Source organism: Lethenteron reissneri, chromosome 55, assembly GCF_015708825.2.
Source record: "Lethenteron reissneri isolate LAM-NWPU_2019-01 chromosome 55, ASM1570882v1, whole genome shotgun sequence".
Classification (NCBI taxonomy): domain Eukaryota; kingdom Metazoa; phylum Chordata; class Hyperoartia; order Petromyzontiformes; family Petromyzontidae; genus Lethenteron; species Lethenteron reissneri.
Genome location: NC_083833.1, coordinates 4,607,359 through 4,626,088, shown reverse-complemented (window position 1 = coordinate 4,626,088; position 18,730 = coordinate 4,607,359). Strand labels below are relative to the sequence as shown.

The 18,730-nt window shown below is 47.2% G+C and overlaps 1 protein-coding gene across 3 annotated transcripts in view; it reads left to right on the top strand.

Annotated features, from left to right (window-relative positions):
* Positions 1-18,730, top strand: part of LOC133356664 (sushi, von Willebrand factor type A, EGF and pentraxin domain-containing protein 1-like) — a 33,906-nt gene that overhangs the window by 1,135 nt on the left and 14,041 nt on the right. Inside the window, exons 2-18 of one of the 3 annotated variants that reach the window (XM_061574301.1) lie at positions 659-777; positions 860-922; positions 2,705-2,764; positions 4,063-4,245; positions 4,850-5,026; positions 6,437-6,616; positions 8,320-8,556; positions 9,286-9,379; positions 9,631-9,713; positions 10,354-10,447; positions 11,049-11,125; positions 12,329-12,422; positions 15,684-15,763; positions 16,466-16,562; positions 16,995-17,071; positions 17,644-17,817; positions 18,442-18,612. In XM_061574301.1, coding sequence (XP_061430285.1) covers positions 666-777; positions 860-922; positions 2,705-2,764; positions 4,063-4,245; positions 4,850-5,026; positions 6,437-6,616; positions 8,320-8,556; positions 9,286-9,379; positions 9,631-9,713; positions 10,354-10,447; positions 11,049-11,125; positions 12,329-12,422; positions 15,684-15,763; positions 16,466-16,562; positions 16,995-17,071; positions 17,644-17,817; positions 18,442-18,612 — 2,053 coding nt within the window. In that variant the 5' untranslated portion in view covers positions 659-665. Of the gene's footprint in view, positions 1-658; positions 778-859; positions 923-2,704; positions 2,765-4,059; positions 4,246-4,849; positions 5,027-6,436; positions 6,617-8,319; positions 8,557-9,285; positions 9,380-9,630; positions 9,714-10,353; positions 10,448-11,048; positions 11,126-12,328; positions 12,423-15,683; positions 15,764-16,465; positions 16,563-16,994; positions 17,072-17,643; positions 17,818-18,441; positions 18,613-18,730 lie in introns of all 3 variants that reach the window. The other 2 variants (XM_061574300.1, XM_061574302.1) reach the window with 2 other exon arrangements.

Sequence of the window (18,730 nt, the reverse complement as noted above, 5' to 3'; positions counted from 1 at the left end):
AATCACACAGCCCGAAGGGTGCACGAGCGATGACATCTCGGCGGTCATGTCGCACAGGAACTTAATGCAATAACGGTGGCCATATTGCATCCGGATAATTTTCCTGGCAGCGGATTGGCTGGTGTCGCGGGAGTGGTGACGCGGTCCCTAGCAATCACTGTGGCTTGAATTCAAAGCACAAATATGCTGCAGTTTTGCACCACGTGACTTCGGTGCGGACGCAAACTGCTGCCTGGTAAATTTTAACGCAGTTTTTTTTTATGTACTTAAGGACTCAGGATGCCAAATTATGCGTTGAGCGGAGTCAGGTTAGGTAGGCCAGAGTTCAACTTGGTAGAGTTGGCATGGCAAAGGGGCATAAGTGACAGGAGATGGAGAGATACAAATACTAGAAGTCATAGTTTGATGCTTCATTGCAAGGATTGGAATCTAAGCTGCCATGGTCATAGAGTATTGGAAAAAAAAACACTGCCTACTACATTACCCCCCACGTGTGCCATGAAGAAGGGCGAGTGGTCGAAACGTTGCACATATATTTTGTTTCCTTTTTAAGGCTACACGGTGTTATTGATGAACGAGTTTTTTTTGCTTGTTATTTATACCTGAATGGGGCCATTTGTACGTGCATATGCGCGAGCGTGTTTGATTTCTCGTGCAGATAATCAATGGGTCACCGCCGCGATGGAGGCTGGACACATGCAGCAGCATCTGCCCGTGTCGTGCAGGCCCTGGGCTTGTGCCTGCTGGCAACACTCGCATCGTCTGCCACATTACCAGGTGCGTTTGTGTCCAAGCGGCAGAAGAGGGTGGTCTGGTTTTTGAACCCAACCCAGAGTTTATTTGTTGTTCTCGTCCTCAGACACTGATTTCAGTCACTTGAATGAAGAATTTCACACACGTGGAGGATCTACACAAATTTCAGGTGAACAGGGTGACAGTGTGTAAAATCTGTGTAAATATGTTGGGGTTTTTTTGCTCTTGCTAGTTTGCACATTCCTTTCCCTGAAAAGTCCTGCAACTGCCGGCTGTGGTCGTCCTTGTCATGGAGCTACTTAGCTCAATGAGACTTACCAGCTACAATGAAGTCTATTTTAATTATCGTGTGAAATGTTTTTTTTCTCATCAATCATTCATTAAAATCATTTTTGTTAGCTGTTATTGTCTTTGGATACATGTGTAGTGGCATAGAATAAGTAATGTAGCAGCATAGCGATGGCTGCTGGCGGGGAAGGGGATCTGCGGCTTACAGCAGCCCTGGCGTCAGCAGGCCACGTGATAGACCAGAGGGGGATCTAGGGGAAATGTCACAGAAGGGGCATACCAAGAACCCGCTGGTGGGTATCTGGAAGGAAGGACATGGCCGGGGGCGGAGCCAGGCCACGCTGACAGTATAAGAGGGGCCCCTGTAGGGGACCTCGGGGCTGTTGTATGGAGTGGGATCCCCGTTGTGCTGCTGAAGTCCGTCGTTGCCGTCACCATTCTTCTCTTAGTCGCCGCAGTCAGCGTCGCTTGATATTGCGCTGTTATACAGTTGTTGGCTGTATCGGTCAGCGCCATTGGTGTTAGACGGCTCGTGTTGTGTATAGGCTAGGGTGTGTGTAGCCTAGGCGACTGTAGGGTGTGTGAAGGGAAATTATGAGTATAATAAAAGAAGTGCCTCCAAGAATTACTGCTTCTGAGTTGAACCACTACACATGTATTTGATATTGTACCAACTGCACGTGTAGATTACTGTGCATGTGTCGCACAAGTTCCATTTCTGCTCACGACCAACACCAGTGACGATTATCTGAACCAGTCCTGGGCCTCCCCTAGCGCGACCAAGCCTCAAACGAGTACCTGGTGCAGTGTGTAAATATCGCCACTGGGGAGACAATAGCGGGTGGGCGTGGTGCTGACCACCCACCCCCTCTTCTGCCGTACCAGCCTTCATAGGTGCTCACTAACAGCACTTGCCCCAAAAGTCTGTTAAGACGATAGGGGGGGGTCTTTGTCTTTTTGCCTGTGTCGCCTGACTTCCTGGACATGCTTACAAATTAAATATTCCATCTGAAAGGATTATCCAGATAAAATATTTTAATGAATAGTATTATTCTATTCAATAAATATCAATAAACATATAATTTACAGCGTTTTCAAATCGACTTATGGATAAAGGCCTCCCCACACCGTGCAAAACATGGGGATTGTTTAACTTTTGTTAATTATGACTGCAAGTGTAGTTTGGTAAAAAGGCATGACAGGTTCAGATATGACTGGTCACTGATGTCAGCCACGGTTAAGAATTAAACTTGAATCACCGAGTTTATAGTGTGGTGTTTGAACTACTGCGTAATGTTTCTAATTTTTCGTTGGTTCTCGAATACAAAATTTCCTTTCTGTGTGCATTTTGTGGTGGGTTGACAGAGGTGGGTACAGTTAAGAAACTTTCCCAATATCCCCATAGCTCAAATCCAACTGGCGACCTCTGTATTGCAAGCCCATCGTGCTAACCATTACACCACGACAGCATCGCCCAGCATATGCTACAACAGTGTCATTGATCACAGTTTACCACAACTCAAATCTGAATTTTCGCCACCCCAGACACGTGGGTGTTTGGCGCTTACGTTCGAGCGACAGAACGAGTCTGCTCTTGAATTCAACATGACAAAGGTTTGTTTGTTTTCATCCTCAGAAACTAACCTCACTCGTGTGATTATAGAATTCGACACAAAAGGAGAACAGGAGCAAATCACACTTGAGCCTGGCGACACCAAGAGAAGTGAGTTCGTGTTGTGCGAATGTTTTTGCTTGACCGTTCAAATTGGATATCAATTGGTTGTGTTTGATTCAGATATACGAGCACAAATTTAATTAATAGTTCATTAATAAGGAAGGAGGATTTTGCATTAATTGAGTGCTTAAATGCCCCACTATCTCAAAGCACCTTCCATTTACATCTCATCTCGATCATTCCAAATCCCAACCGTTTTTATCTTTTATTAGACGAGGGGGGGGGGGGACCCACTTATGACAGCTCTCCTTGTGCAGCACAAATGGACACAGCACGGACCTACAACTAACTGGGCGTTAGTCTGTCAGTAGGGGGCGATGTTACAATTGGTTGTTTGAATGTAACAATTTTAAGGGTGTCTATTAAATTTGGCAACTTTCGATAGCATAAGATCATTATGGATAGGCATACCTTTACACTCGAGTGGTCGTGCCTTACCCTGACAGTGCCTACTCTGAGCCTACTTCGTAGCGTTCGGCAAAATATCGAGTGAGAAATTAAGCCCCGAGTAGAATGAATGCCACTAAATAGTTGGCATAACTGCAAATTCGACAGCCACTGGGGACTTTAGGGCTGGGAGTTTATGCTTCCTTATGAACCCAACTCGGCACTGGACAACGGAGTTGAATACAGTTCCCGTAATAGAGGTGTACAGGTAGTCCTCTACTTATGCTGGAGATGCGTTACGACGACCCCATCGTAAGTCGAAAATATCGTAAGTCCAAGATGGTCTCGCCTACCCAGGAGTCTTAAAGAATGGTGATAATTTAGCAAAACAGAGAAATTTAACGTACCGTACTGTATAAACTATATACTGTATGTATTTATTAATTACAATACTGTATTGCACAGTATAATGTAAAGTAAAAAAAACTAGGTACATTTTTATCCTACCGATATGAACTGCAGTTTAATAGAAAGTTTGTTCAGGAAACAATCCTATCTGCTATAAAAACTTTTAACATGAATTGAACGTATCGTATCGTGATAACCTTAAAATGAAATCTCTAAAGCTACGTATCATACATGCATCGAACGTATCGTATTGTACTGTACTCGCCAAGCTTCTGTCCGTCGTCTGCATACTTGAACGATGTTAGGTTGTTGATGGCAATTTTGTCGTATAGCTATCGCCATTGTAAGATCGAAATATCGTAAGTCGGACCATCGTAACTCGGGGACTACCTGTATTTTGCAACGTCTCTCCAAAGAGTTTTCGGTCGGAGCGTCGTTTTCTCCACAAAGGTCACGAAACAAAAAACCCTTTTTTTCGTTTCGTACAGAAGGATGTGGGAGACCACAAAAAGTGGCCTTCGCCAGCCTGAGCCCACAGTTCATCTGGAGGCAGTGGTTCTCCCTGCGGGAGCTCGCAAGCTACCACTGTAACATGGGCTACACCGTGAGCGGCTCCTCCTACAGCATCCGGTGTATCGAGGGCGGCTGGACAAAGCACAAATTCTCCTGCGTGTGTGAGTGTCGGGTCTGGGCACCCAAACAAGAGCCTCACAATCTTACCTGCTGCCAACGACAACGACAACACCAGGCCTTTTGCGACGATCATTTTTCTCATGCAGAGATTCACAAAAAACAGTGGTGAACATTTCACATTTCTCTATTTGGGCTGAGTGTGTTCACAGAGCAACCACTGTCGAAATCCCCACAAAGCTATGCTCGTTTTATCAGCCCCAGAGTGATGATGGGCTGAGTTGACCCCTCAGCCAGGATTTGCGGCTCACTTTGCCGCTGAGGCGTAAGACATTTTGTGAAACAAATAGCACAACTAGGATTAACTTTAAAAAATAGAGTATTTAAAAAACCACAACTTTAACAGAGCTAACAGAACAAATAATGATCTCCCATGATCTATCCTACGTGATAATGGTTTACAAGTAGGGTTGCCACGATATTATTCGTAATATGATAAAAAAAATTCACAATGTGTGTTGTGGCTGCATGACAAAACGAGCGCCTTGAACTCTGAGGGTGTCCCTCAATTAGCGACACTACGATACATCGCATGATATAAGATCCACGATGATCATACCGTCCATTTTCCGCATGTGTGTTCCGCAGTGGTGACATGCAAAGTCCCGGTTGAGCCGGAGAACGGCTTCATCAGTGTGGCGACGGAGCCGGTGTACGGCAGCGTGGCGTCGTACATGTGTGCCGACGGATACTCTCTGGTGGGGCCACAGCTCCGACGCTGCACGCAGGATGGAATCTGGAGTGACATCGACCCAGTCTGCGAGGGTGCGATAATAATGACTTAACACAGTTAGTATTCACACCATATCTTACAGGGCTGTGGCAAAGGCACTGTGGGATTTTTTTTCACAGACAGATATAGTCGGCCGGGAGGGACCACTAATGTAATGTGTAATCCCAATTGATCAAATTGCAGTGTTATTTTTAAAAAAAGTTCCCAAATTTGGCCAATCACGCCGACATGCAACAGCCTACTCGTTTTGAAATGACGTCAGGAGACTTTTAATGTCCATTGTGAAGCAGACGGCACATGGCATAACGATGGTTATTACACGTGCAGTATTAGTCAGGGCGGCCGCTGGATTAGAACCATAAACCTCTGCAACAAACGGTGAACGCGCTTCCGCTGGGGCCACATCTACCGTCCAAACGGGTCAGGTAGCTGCGCAAGTAAAATGTGTGTCGTACACACTCCTCCGCCCGACACACCCAATTAATAAAGCTGTCATGTGAACAAATGCGCCAATTTGTTACTGCTTCAGCAGCGCTGTCGGTGTGTCGGAGAGCAATCTGCAACATTTAACAATTGTGCACGATGTTTTTTTTTTCTGGTAGCTACAACTAGCATCGTCAGGCAGTTGGCGAGGATAGTGAAAATGTCCTCCAGTCTTGGGCCTTAAATAGGTGCTGTGATGTCATCCATGTGCTCCCACAAGGGAGGAGGAAGTGGGAGGAAGTGATACCTAAAAGTTATAAAACTATACACTTTTTCTTTTACCAGGTGAGGCCCACTGAGCTATGTAGCTCTTTGTCAGAAGCGACCTGACCACAAATTATAGTTCAACGAAGTGGCTTATCATGTGGAAATGTATAGCAGCCAAACAATCTAAACGCATGTTTATAAAAGTGTAGGAAAAAACCGGATGACCCGGAGAAAAATCAACCAAGGGGCCATCCATTTAGTGCGTACGCATGGCGGGTGGAGGGCTGGTTAACCTAAATGCGTACGCTTGCGTATGGGGGGTCTACTGACAATGTACTTGCGCATTGGAAACGGGGTGGGGGGGGTGAATTCTCGATAATAATTTGTCTACATTGGCCTTCAAATGAGTTAGATAGTCCGGCGGTGGACTATCTGTTTGCTTAAACACGTTAATATTATTAATCCTTGATCGTTTCTGCGTGGATTAAATATCGGCCCTTCTAATAGGATTCGGGGGGGGGGGTGCGTCAAGCGTAGTACGCAGGTGGGGGGGGGGGTGTGTAAAAAGTACGCGTGCGCACAGGGAGGGGAGGAGGGGTCAAGTTTTGACAGATTTTTGCGTACCTACTAAATGGATGGGGCCCCTAACTGAACTTGAGAGCCCGGTTCAACCACTGGTGACCGCCCGTGATCCTGACCCCAGGATCTCGGCCTCGCAGCGCTCGTATCGATTCTCACTTCTCGTTCCCCAGCCTTGAGCTGCCCGCAGCCCCCAGACGTTGCCAACGGCGAGGTCGTGCAGATGGTGCAGGACGCGTTCTCGCTGGGCGACTCCGTCTTGTACGCATGCCACGATGGCTTCTCCATATCCGGCAAGGCCCACGTCACGTGTCTCGATTCCGGGATCTGGTCCAAGCCGCCCACGTGCATCGGTAGGCCGCACGGGAACCATGACCACCCCTTATCATTATTATTATTACTTGACATTTTTATAAACTAAGATTGTGAAAGTGTCCTCCAGTCTTGGGCCTTAAATAGGTGCTGTAATGTCATGAATGTGAGCCCACAAGGGAGGAGGAAGTGGGAGGAAGTGATACCTAAAAGTTAATGAATCTGCAAAAGTGTTAATATAGTGGAATATATATACTAAACTATATAAACGATTTGAAAATTTTACCAGGTAAGGCTCAATGAGTGCTGTATAGCTCTTTTTTAAAAGAGACCTGCCCATCGCAAATGATAGATCAACGAAGTGGACTATCATGTGGAAATGTATAGGAGCCAAATACCAGATATGCATGTTGATTATAAATGTCGAGGGAAAAACCAGAGGACCCGGAGAAAAAACACGCGACCCGGAGAAAAAACACGCGACCACGGGGAGAAAATGCAAACTCCAAATATACAGGCATCGGGATTGAGATTGAGCCCACGACCTCCTGTATACGAGGCAAGGTAGTTAACATCTCGCCACTGTGGTGCAGCAGACCCCAAAAAGGGCTTCAAAACGTCGTGCAGAAGGAAAAAAAATCTAAAAATTCCTTCCCATGACATGTTAGATAAAATTATTTTTTGTTTCTTTCCAAATGGGAGAATCTCAGCAGTCAGGTGCAGTTCTTCAGGCAGAGCGTTCCAAATCTGAGGACCGAGGACCAAAACACACACCTGACAGAATTAGCACGGTCACGGTGCGTGAGGATCTCAGATCCCCGAGAAGAATTGTAAAGCTATCGGTCAAATATTGAGGCAATTGCTGAAAGAGTTCTCTGTAAATTAAGCACAGTAATTTGAATCCGTGTATGCATGTGTGTACCTTGAACTTCCTTCGCAATGTACGTAGCCAACCGAGCATAGAGCTCAATTGGAAGGCAATGCTCGCTGCGATCACGATGCGTCACAAACGTTGTCGTCATCATCATAGTTATAATTGTTCATTAATTATATTAATTGATTACGTGTTCAGTCTGCACCAGATAATTTGCACGAATTGTAACTAATCGTTTATTACACTCACCAATGCAACGCATGTATTGTGAGTGAAAGAACCGATTTTAAATTGAGGAACCATTGCATACCTGGAGCTGCCCCACCTGGGAGAAGGCGTGAGCACAAATATACGTAGCCATTTTCACCCCCTCTCTCCGTAGTGCGCCTGGTATACAGGAGGTTGTGGGTTCGATCCTGATGTCTGTTCATTTGGAGTTTGCATTTTCTTCCCGTGGTCACGTGGATTTTTTTTTCGGGGTCGTCCGGTTTTTCCCATCACATCTAATTATAATCAACAAGCGTTTAGATTATTTGGCTGCTAAACATTTCCAAATGATAAGCCACTTCACTGAGCTATCATTTGCGGCAAGGTAGCTTCTGAAAAAGAAGCTAATAGCTCAATGGACCATACCTGGTATGAAAAATATGATTTGCTTACCTTTCCTATACTATGGACTCCTATGGTGTTTTTGTACACTTTGTTGTCGTAGCTTTCTGACCTGCCCCTACTGGACATCGGATTCCTCCAGTATAAAGAAAGAGTCTGATTCTTACTTTCAGCCCGGCAGCCCGGAGAGGGGGGGACTGGCCGTTTCTCCACTAACCCGATCTCATCAGATCCTCCTACTCCTTGCGAAACATTGAGCAGGCGGGGTCGCCATGTCAGCCGTAGGTCTATGCCCGGCGCCGCCGGACATCCCGGGAGCCACGTTGGTGGGGGGCGCCAACGACGACGGGCGCTACTGGGAGGGCAGCTCCGTGCGCTACGAGTGCCGTGCAAGCCGCACGGGGGCAGCGTCGGCACCGCCCAGCGAGACCTTGCGCTGCCTGCGCAACACGCAGGGCGATGGAGTGCGGTGGAGCCCTGCGACGCTCTTCTGCGCACGTGCGTGGGAAATGGGTTTGCACCGTGGTTTGTATTGGCAAGTCCGTGCATGGTGGGTTAAAGTGAGGGTAGCTCTCACCCTATTCCAATATGTTTGGCTGGTCTCTTTATTGTTTTTATTTCACTTTAACCAGGTAAGGCCCACTGAGCTATGTAGCTCTTTCTCAGGAGTGACCTAGCCACAAATTAAAGCTCAGCGCAGTGGCTTATCACGTGGAAATGTGCTGCAGCCAAATACTCTAAACGCATGTTTATAATGTTAAGGAAAAAACTGGATGTGAAAGGACAGACCAACATACTCCATAGGATGTCTCTCTCAATCAGATGTCTTTCCAGCAGTGGCATTCACAAGTAATTTCAGGGCTGTGCCTTCAACTATTTATTGTTACTATAATAGAGCTGTGGATTTCATCCTTTCTCAACAAGCAGGTCACTGACAAGCCTCAGAACATTTTCGTTGACCATGCAGCAACAATATGGCGTTTCGTAAAATATATTGCAACTACAACGATTTATCAAACCATTGGATATAGCCTTGCGGACTCACCAGTGGTCAATGGACGTTGGAAACCACAGCTCTGGATGAGAATTCTCCTCGGTAAAGTCACGTATAAAGATAAAATAATAAAGTCACGAAAGCTCCAAATTAAGTTTGAGAATTCTCCTGTGTGTCCAGGTGTTCTGTGTTCGGTGTTGTTAAAGCTGCGGTGTGATGTTTTCTCTCCCAAGAGGATTGTGGGAACCCGGGCAGCCCAAGGCATGGGCGGCTGGAGGGAAGTTCGTTCACAGAGGGAGATTCTGCCACGTTCGTGTGCAACATCGGGTGAGGCTGCGCTGGTGTCGCGCCCTGGTGAACTTCTATTCAATTAAAATATTATTTTTCCGAACAAATCGTGGATGGAATCCGGCCCGGCATTGTAAAATATCCAGAGGAAACCATCCGTAGTGTGAGGACCCTGCACCAACTCGTATCGGGATTTTTCAGTGGAGGAGAGTATTGGGGGATGGTGCATCGTAATCGGCGCCACTCACCATTGCCCCCCCACGCCCACCACCCCTCTGTCATGATGCCAGGTACAAGATTGGTGGGAAGGATCACATTAACACCACGTGTGGCTCAGACGGACGCTGGTCGCGCCCGCTGCAAGACTGCGAGCGTGAGCCCCCCGCCCACACACCTGCACTACTGCAGCCCCCCCCCCCAACCCTTACCTGCTCACACCTGACTTCTTAAAGCACGGGTGGGGAAGCATTTCCTTACCAAGAGTCAAATAGCATTTTCTCGTCAAGGAAGATAAATCGTCACGTAAACTCTGGTCATCCTATCAACAGCGGTTTTTGGCTAGCCATCAAACACAGATGGTTACCACACCGCTTTCGTATGCGCTTCTGCGGCCGTCTGGAACACTCTTCCACGATTAGGAAGCTACTGGAGCTATGCACTTTTAAATATAGATTGACAACTAATTTCTTTAGAACTGCATTTTGTGTTTAGTTCACCATTCCCCAGCACCTCCGATTGGCACGGTTGGCTACTTATAGTGCAAAAAAAGTTCAACATACATAGTACCTAGCCAAGGAAGGATGACAAACTAAACACAAAATTCACTAAAATCACCTATTACGATCCTGCCATGCAACAATCCGCACAGTGCCCGCACACAAACCAATCTCATCGCTTCCATATCCAACGAGAACGATAATGTGTGTGCCAAAAAGAAACACGCGGTGCAAACCCCTGAAAGCGTGGATCGCTGAGCACTGGCAAGGATTTTGTTTCCTTCGTACCATTCACAGTCGTCAACTGCGGAGAGCCTGTCATGGAGAACGGTGCATGCACGGGGTCAGCGTTCACTTACAATGCGCAGGTCAACTGCAGCTGCGACGTCGGGTGAGTGGCGCGTGTCCCGCTGTGCCCGTCGTGCCCTTTGGTGATGCCTCAGAGCTCGGTGGCCCAAGGTGCCTGAGCTCCCTGTGCCTATGGATTGATCTGCATCCGTACAGCGATCGAGTGTCACCCACTACATACAGATATCACGGAGCCACCTGGGAACCAGTGGAGGAATTGAAGTATTTGCGAACACACTTCATGAATACGGGCCAAAAGTATGGCAGTGGCCTTTTTGGATCATATGACGCTTAGAGGATGAGGGACCTGGGAGAGGCGAGGGATGTGGAGGGGATGCCGTGTAGAGGAGAAGGTTGCAGCAGTTGAGTCAGAACGTGGTGAAGTCACAGACGGGGTGCTCGGCAGCAGCTGGGGACAGAAAACGACAGATGAACGAGTGAGGTCGTGGAAAGTTGAGATTCGTATTGGACAGGCCTGGGACACAGCCTGTGCCTGTATCTATAACATAGGCATCGCTGTTTTGAGTCAGATCTTCCTCTAAGCGCCATGACAGTCCCCTATGTATGTTGAATTTATTTCGCACTTTACATAGCCAACCATGCTTATCGGAAGTGACTTGCTGTGCCCGCGATCTTCCATGCAGGTTCATCAGGCACGGCCGCACAGGCCACAGGCTCTGCCAGGAGAATGGGCTCTGGACAATGGCGTCGCCGTGCACCTGTGAGGGTTTCACTACTAGACATCTGTGAAATAGAGCTTCAAAGCTCATCGGATTCCTCCAGTATAAATATATATTCTTCTTATCTCAGTTTTATTCCCACTGCTTGATTTAAAAACAATTAAACTCAATTTTTTTTCCAGGTAAGGCCTACTGAGCTATATAGCTTTTTTCAGAAGTGAACTGGCCACAAATGATAGCTGAACGAAGTGGCTAACCATGTGGAAATTGATTGCTGCCAAATACTTTGAGCGCACGTTAATTTTAAATGTGGAGGGGAAAACTGGAGGAGCTGGAGAAAAATCCACGCGGCCACGGGGAGAGAGACATGCAAACTCCAAATATACAGCAGCAGGCGTCAGGGTCGGGATAAAACCCACGACCTCCTGTATACCAGGCGAGGTAGCTAACATCTCACCACCGTGGTGAGGTGTTAACAGTCTGGAACGTTGTTACCATTTGCATTCCCGGACTGTTACTATGGTACTCCACATTCACTTCGCATTGTAAAAAAAATGTAGGGGAAAAGTGCTGATGGTTAACATGTGTGTCTGTCTAGTATCTTTTTTTTCCTATACATGTGAAAGTAATATTTTTCTCGACCAATATCACAAAAACATTTTATTTGATCGGATCGCTTAAGTAAAATGCGTGTCATTCACCCTCCTTCCCCTGATAGCCAATCAATGAAGTCACGTGAACAAACGTGGCAGTTTATTACTGGTTCAGCAGAACTGATGTGTTGGGGAACGATCCACAGCATTTAACAAATGGGTATGACGTTTCACTAGTAGTTTAAACCAGCATCATCAGGCAGTTTCCAGAATTGGCAATTTTCTCCAATACACTGGTGATGTGCTGGAACAGCAATTAATTTACACATTTGTTTACTTAACCACTTTATTAATTGGCTGTGTTGGGTGTAGGAGGGCATATGACACATTTTACTTAACCAACCTTACCCAAATCTCAATTACGAATCGTATTGGTAGTGACAACCTACGTGTTAAATTTGCCGAAAAGAGACCTAATTAGATGGACTACTTTGCATTCTTAAAACTATTTTGTGAGTTATCATATGTCAACTAAAGAATGGAAGGAATAGAAGAAAATAAGAAAGGCCTTTGCCGAGTGAATGCACAGGTGCTTGCGAGTGCTTGTATCAAGACGCTATGGCCAGGGTTTGACTGTTGATCGTTTTCCAGTGCTGAGCTGTGGGTCCCCGCGACCGATCCTGAATGGACGCTGGACTGGGAACCTCACCTACGGGCAGGTCATCACCTACAGCTGTAACGAGGGGTGAGCCCTTCCTAAACACAAGAAGAATGCTTTGCGGCCATGTGGCGCCCTGGACACATAACGAAGCGTCTTAAGAGCCTCATTGTGCTAAATTTTGTTTTGTTAGCCAAAGAGATCCCCCGTAATAGCAGTTCGTGCCTCTGCGGCATAAAGTTGAACAATAGACAGCACTGGCCAGCAATTGGGCATGAGTCAGCTTCCACCACGGGTCAGCTTCCCCATCTCATTGTCTAAATTAGAAAACATTGTATATACTTACACACAGGGAACAAACCCACCAGTGGCGCGGTCCGCTTTGATTGGTTGGGATTAGAAGTGACGGGGGGCACGCCGAGTCGCTGAGGCATTACTCAGGCAAGCGCCACACAAATGCAAACTAAATAATGACTAGCCTATAGCTCGACCAAGGACGGGTGTTGCAATAAATCTGAAATATCCAAGCGGAAAGCAGACAGTGCCGTCATACTGCAGCCATTAGTGTGAAATTTGAAAGGCCGGTAACACAGACTCATTTTATATCTCTTTTTCATCATGATGGCCTTTTTCCTTGTATGTCTCAGTAGCGTTACGGAGTTCACGTGACATGAGGGTTCTGGCTTTTTATTGAGGGTTAAGTTCTTGGTGAGGAGGGAGGAGATGCCTCCCCCCCCCCCACCCCCATGTGGAGTGACGTCACCTGCTCATGATTATTAATGAGGGGGGGTGTTCCATGTTATGTGACGTTACCCGCTCATAATTTGTCACCCGCCCAGGGTTTGTCTTAATCCCCGACAGGCATGTTGAAATATGCCTTGTAGGCCTCACACATCTTAGCAGATGCTTCCACAGAGTACTTTTTCGCTCTTGTCTTGATAAATTGGCTGCAGACATAGAAAAATGCGTCTGCCGGATGCTTGCAGCCTCTTGATGCCATCTCAGAAAAATGCAGATATGTATCCACTTGGGCAGCTGGAACTAAACTGAACTGGTGGGCTTAAGGCTCCTGCATCTATACTACTATTTACATTACTGGAAAGTTCTAGAATGTTCTAGAAGTTACTCCAAGTTAACTCGGCACTGAATCTATCTGGAATGTTTTGGAAAATAGGTAAATGTCAAAATATCCCTGGCCTGTTCGCAAAAGCAAAGTTTATGGGGAATAATAGGCATCTTTTGTACTTTTGAGGCATAAGCAATTAGGAAATAACAGTTATTACCCAGGAACAAAAAAAATTATTACAGTATTATTACTGACGGGTGCTCCATGTTAAGTGATGTCAACCTGCTCATGATTCATAATGAAGGGGGTGTTCCATAATATGTGACATCACACGCTCATGATCATTAATAAGGGGGGGGTTCTCCATGTTGAGGGACGTCACCCGCTCATGATTATTAATGAGTGTGGGGTGCTCCTTGTTAAGTGACGTCACCCACGCATATTATTGATAGCGTTACAGACCCTTGCCCCAGTTCCTCCGCCCTGCCGCCACACCCGTGTTATATGCTCGACGGCGTGTGTGCTAACTGTCCACCGCAGTTGCCGCTGCTGAACAGCTACACTTGTATCTTCCTACGTGTCTTCTCGCCCTCTACGTTCTCATTCTTTGCTGTCTCTGTTTCTCTCTTCTCCTCGCACTCAGTCCACGCGTCCTCTCTTCCTTCTCACCCCCCTTGATTGGAACAAACTTTCCCCGCCGCATTAAGCAGTCACCTTCGCTCACTAGTTTCCGCTCTGCACTCAGAACTCACTTACTTTCCCTAGCTCACCCAACGACTCCTTAATCTCCCCCTCATAACCGCCACCATTATTTTTCCGTCTTCATATTATCATTACTGCGGCTATCACTCATTAACCCCATTCATTAAATCCATTCATCATCATTTAATATCATTAATTTCGAACTCACCAAATTCACGCATAACAGATTTGGCCATTGCTACCTCTGATATATTTCATTCACCTCATCTCCACCAATACATTCACACTAGCATAAGTACCCGGCGTTGCCCGGGTGAAAAATATATTTCTTAATAACCTTACATATATACACAGATGGGCTGCTACCCCTGCCCCCCCCCAGCCACGATCTCCTCGGCCGCTGTGCAGTAGTATGTACGGCCTATAGTGTGGTGGGGTGTCGAGGCCTAGTAGCGTGCAGAGCCTCCGGCCTCGCCTAAATTGCCCACCCGGCTGAGGCTGGGTACCGGGGCCAATACCCCCCCCCCCCCCGCGCTACAATAATACTGTGTAATCGCTATAATTTTATTATCTACCGACCCTATAATAGTAATTGCACACATTGGGGTGGCGGGGGAGTGAAGAGGACGTGAAACTTTGATGAATTTACCTCAGAGTCGCGTGGTGGGTGTCGAGGCCTAGTACCGTGCAGAGCCTCCGGCCTCGCCTAAATTGCCCACCCGGCTGAGGCTGGGTACGGGTGCCGTCCCCACCCCCCCCCCCCCCCCGCGCTACAATAATACTGTCTAATCGCTATAATTTTATAATCTACCGACCCTATAATAGTAATTGCACACATTGTGGTGGGGGGGGAGTGAAGAAGACGTGAAACTTTGATGAATTTACCTCAGAGTCGCGTGTTAATGCGTGCGCATATTTTTAACGGGAATTAAAAATGGCGTCCACCCCGCGGCGAATGCGGTTGCCGGACCAATCGTGTCTCGCAAATCCCTGACATTTCGTCCAATGAAACTGCATATGGTCCGATACACAGACACACACACAGACAGACAGATTTGCGATTTTATATATATATGTACTATTGTGAATTCTGTGTAAAGTGCCTTGGATAAGGTGCTATATAAATCGTTTTAAGATAAGATGTGGGTATGTTGAACTTCATTCGCACCATACACAGCCAACAATGCTAATCACAGGTGCGGGTGAATGATAACCAACTAAACACTATTCGATGATAGTACAAAAGCCACCCAATATCTGTTTTCCTTCTGTAACTTTATTGCAATTGTACCATGATCGGTCTGAGAATTATTTATGATTTGTGCCATATATTTCATTGACCGCGCGATGCTGTTGTGTTATTGTTGATCGCTGCACTTTTATTTGCCTTACTTTTGTCATTTTTGGGTGACCCCAGGGTCACCCGTTGCAAATGAGACTCATCCTGGTCTCTCCTCCAGTCCTCAACTCATTTAAATAACACTAACTTGACACTCGACTGCGTTTGTATGTACATATGTATAACTTCTTTCGCACCACACGTAGCCAACCGCTCTAATCGGAGGCGCATTTGTCTGCAGCTACCGGATGGTGAAGTCCACGTCGATCGTGGTCTGCCAAGCGAACGGGCTATGGCTGGGCAGGCCTCCCACGTGCGCACGTAAGCAGACGTGCGTGCCAACGTTACCGCGAACACATTCTGTCGCAAGTTTACCACCCGTGAAAACTTTAGGACGGCAATACCCAGGTTCACCTCGGGGATGCATTCCGATGAGCACGGTTGGCTATGTACGGTGCAAATAGGTCCAACAAACGTACACACATTCCGTCGCAAGCTTACCACCGTGAAAACTTCAGGACAGCAATGCCCCGGTTTTTCGTCGGGGACGCGTTCCTGATAAGAACCATGACAGATATCGAAACGACCTAAATGAAAGCAATTTGCAGAGGTAGGTGGTGGAGGCGAAGGCCGAGAAGCGACGGATAACGAGAGAGGACGGACGATGCTGTCAGCAACGTAATTGTGGGGTTTAGGTGACGCAAATCGGGTGGCGGCGTTGCTAAAATTAATTTGCAAAATGACATAAAAGGGGGGAGATGTAAATCGGGGTGTTGCTGCGGAGGGGAGGGGCAAATTGAAACCCAGAAATGGCCACACACAGGCCTGCTTTGGCGATTTCCCCGTTGCGTAACTACTCGATCAGATGTGGACAAAGCAATTGCAGGGGAAGGTGGTTAAGTTGCGCACGATTTTGAGGGCGATTTTATTGAGCAGCTGATCGGCTCTAAGAATGCGAACGTAGAACTGGTTTTAAAGGACCTATTCACGCGTTTCATTGTTTCCACGTTTCTTTATTCGCAGCGAAAACATGCCCTGCACTGTCGGCTCCACGAGATGGGTTCATTGAGAATGACGAAGTCACCGTGGGCACTGTGGTCATCTTTGGCTGTAACAAAGGGTGAGGCGTACACACGGGACTGAAACATGGGGGCAAGAGGAATGAGACACGGGGAGAGCGGAGCGAGAGGCTGGGAGGAGTGAGACGCAGGGTGAGAGGAGTGAGACGCAGAGTGAGAGGAGTGAGATGCAGGGTGAGAGGAGACACGGGGAGAGGGGAGCGAGAGGCTAAGAGGAGTTAGATGCAGGATGAAAGGGGTGAGACATCAGAATATGTATATTGGAGGAATCCGATGAGTTATGAAGCTCTTTTTCACAGATGTCCAGTAGGGGCGGGTAAGAACGTTACAACATAGGGCAAGGGGAGCGAGAGGGTGGGAGAAGTGAGATGGAGTAAATTTGGGAGTGAAAGACATGTGTTGGACATGAAAAGAAGTGAGACATGGGGCTGTTTGCCTTAGTATGTATTAACTGGATCTGTTATCTGTTTCAGTTACGAGTTGGCAGGTAAACCCACAACTGAATGCCAGCCATCCCTGACGTGGTCCAGTGCTATTCCATCCTGTCAGAGTGAGTAATGCGCATTCATATCCATACGCCATGGGCGGACAAGCCACTCCGGTGCAGCTCGATAGGGATGCGGCTAATTCTTGACGTTTCTATTGAACTTTATTCAAAACAGGCAAGCGGAGGTCCTCAACGAGCAGTGGATTAACATGTATTTACTGGGCGCCGCGGTGGCGAGATGTTAACTGCCTCGCCTGGTATACAGGAGGTTGTGGATTTGATCGTGACCCTGACTCATGTATATTTGGAGTTTGCATGTTCTCAACGTGGTCATGTTTTAATAAATATGCATTTTGAGTATTTGGCTGCTATAAATTTCCACATGATAAACCATTTCGTTGAGCTATCATTTGTGTCCAGGTCGCTTCTGAAAAAGAGCTACATAGCTCCGTGGGCCTTACCTGGTCAAATACAATATATATTTTTATAGTCTTTAGTTTAGTTTAAGTCCGCGCCATTCGCATCTACGCTTCTCTCCACAGTGGTCCCGCCCATACTGGGTATCTGTGAAAAAGAGATTCAAAGCTCATGGGATTTCTCCAGTCTGAAACAAAGAATCTTGATGTTTCTGACAGTGGTCACGTGCCGTGCTGCCCCCCTGGAGCACGGACGGGTGAACGTCACCGCGGTGACGCCGTTCGGCTCGGCGGCCGCGTACGACTGCGACCTCGGCTTCGTGCTCGTGGGGGAGCGTGTCCGCGTGTGCCTCGACACGGGCGTGTGGAGCGGCAGCAACCCACGCTGCCACCGTAAGCGGGCAGCGCGCGGGGGGGGGGGGGCACACGTGGCAAACACTCTGTGCTAGGATCCCGTTGCTGGAGAGGACACGAGCCGCCGATCGTTTTCACCGGGGATGTCGTTTTAGGCCGTGCAGCATTGCCAGGCAGGCCCGACTGAGGGGGGGGTAAGACAAACGATAAGTAACGTGAATAAGCAGGCAATGTGTCTCAATCTCGTATCTGTCTCTCCACGTATATGTAACTAAAATAAGTATTCAAAATCAATGCTACTGAAATTATACACTCCCAGAAGGCTGATGGGTCGTGTAAGAAATACTTTAATATTTCATGTGGAGAGATGGATAGGTGAAGGAGACAAGTTGCTTATTTATTTTTAGGGAGTACGGTGATTTTTGAATATATTATATTTATATATAAGATGACCTATATTACAGTAGGATCTCTCAAAGGAAATCTGTGGGAAGAACCTTTCTGGTAATGTGGGATGTCGGGCATACTGCGAAGAAACGACGAAAGCCAATAAAGTGGGGATACCTTCATCACCCAGCACTAGATTTATCAAAAGGGATATGCATTTACGTGTACACATGTCCACGATAATCCATTGGGAATTTGTTTTTTTCGAGCCCACAGGGATAAAGTGCGAGACACCGCTTGAGCTGCAGCACGGAGAGGTGGTGGTGGACCGGGCTAACCCGAACCGCGTCATCTACGTTTGTCACGAGGGGCTCGTGCTGGAGGGGCCCAACGTGCGCATGTGCACAGACGCGGGGACGTGGAGCGGGACGGAGCCGAAGTGCAGAGGTGAGCTCACATTCACCAATTCCATGAGCTCACTCAGCAATTCAATGAGTTCTCACTCACCAATTCCACGAGCTCACACTCACCAATGCCACGAGTTAATTCTCACCAATTCCACAAG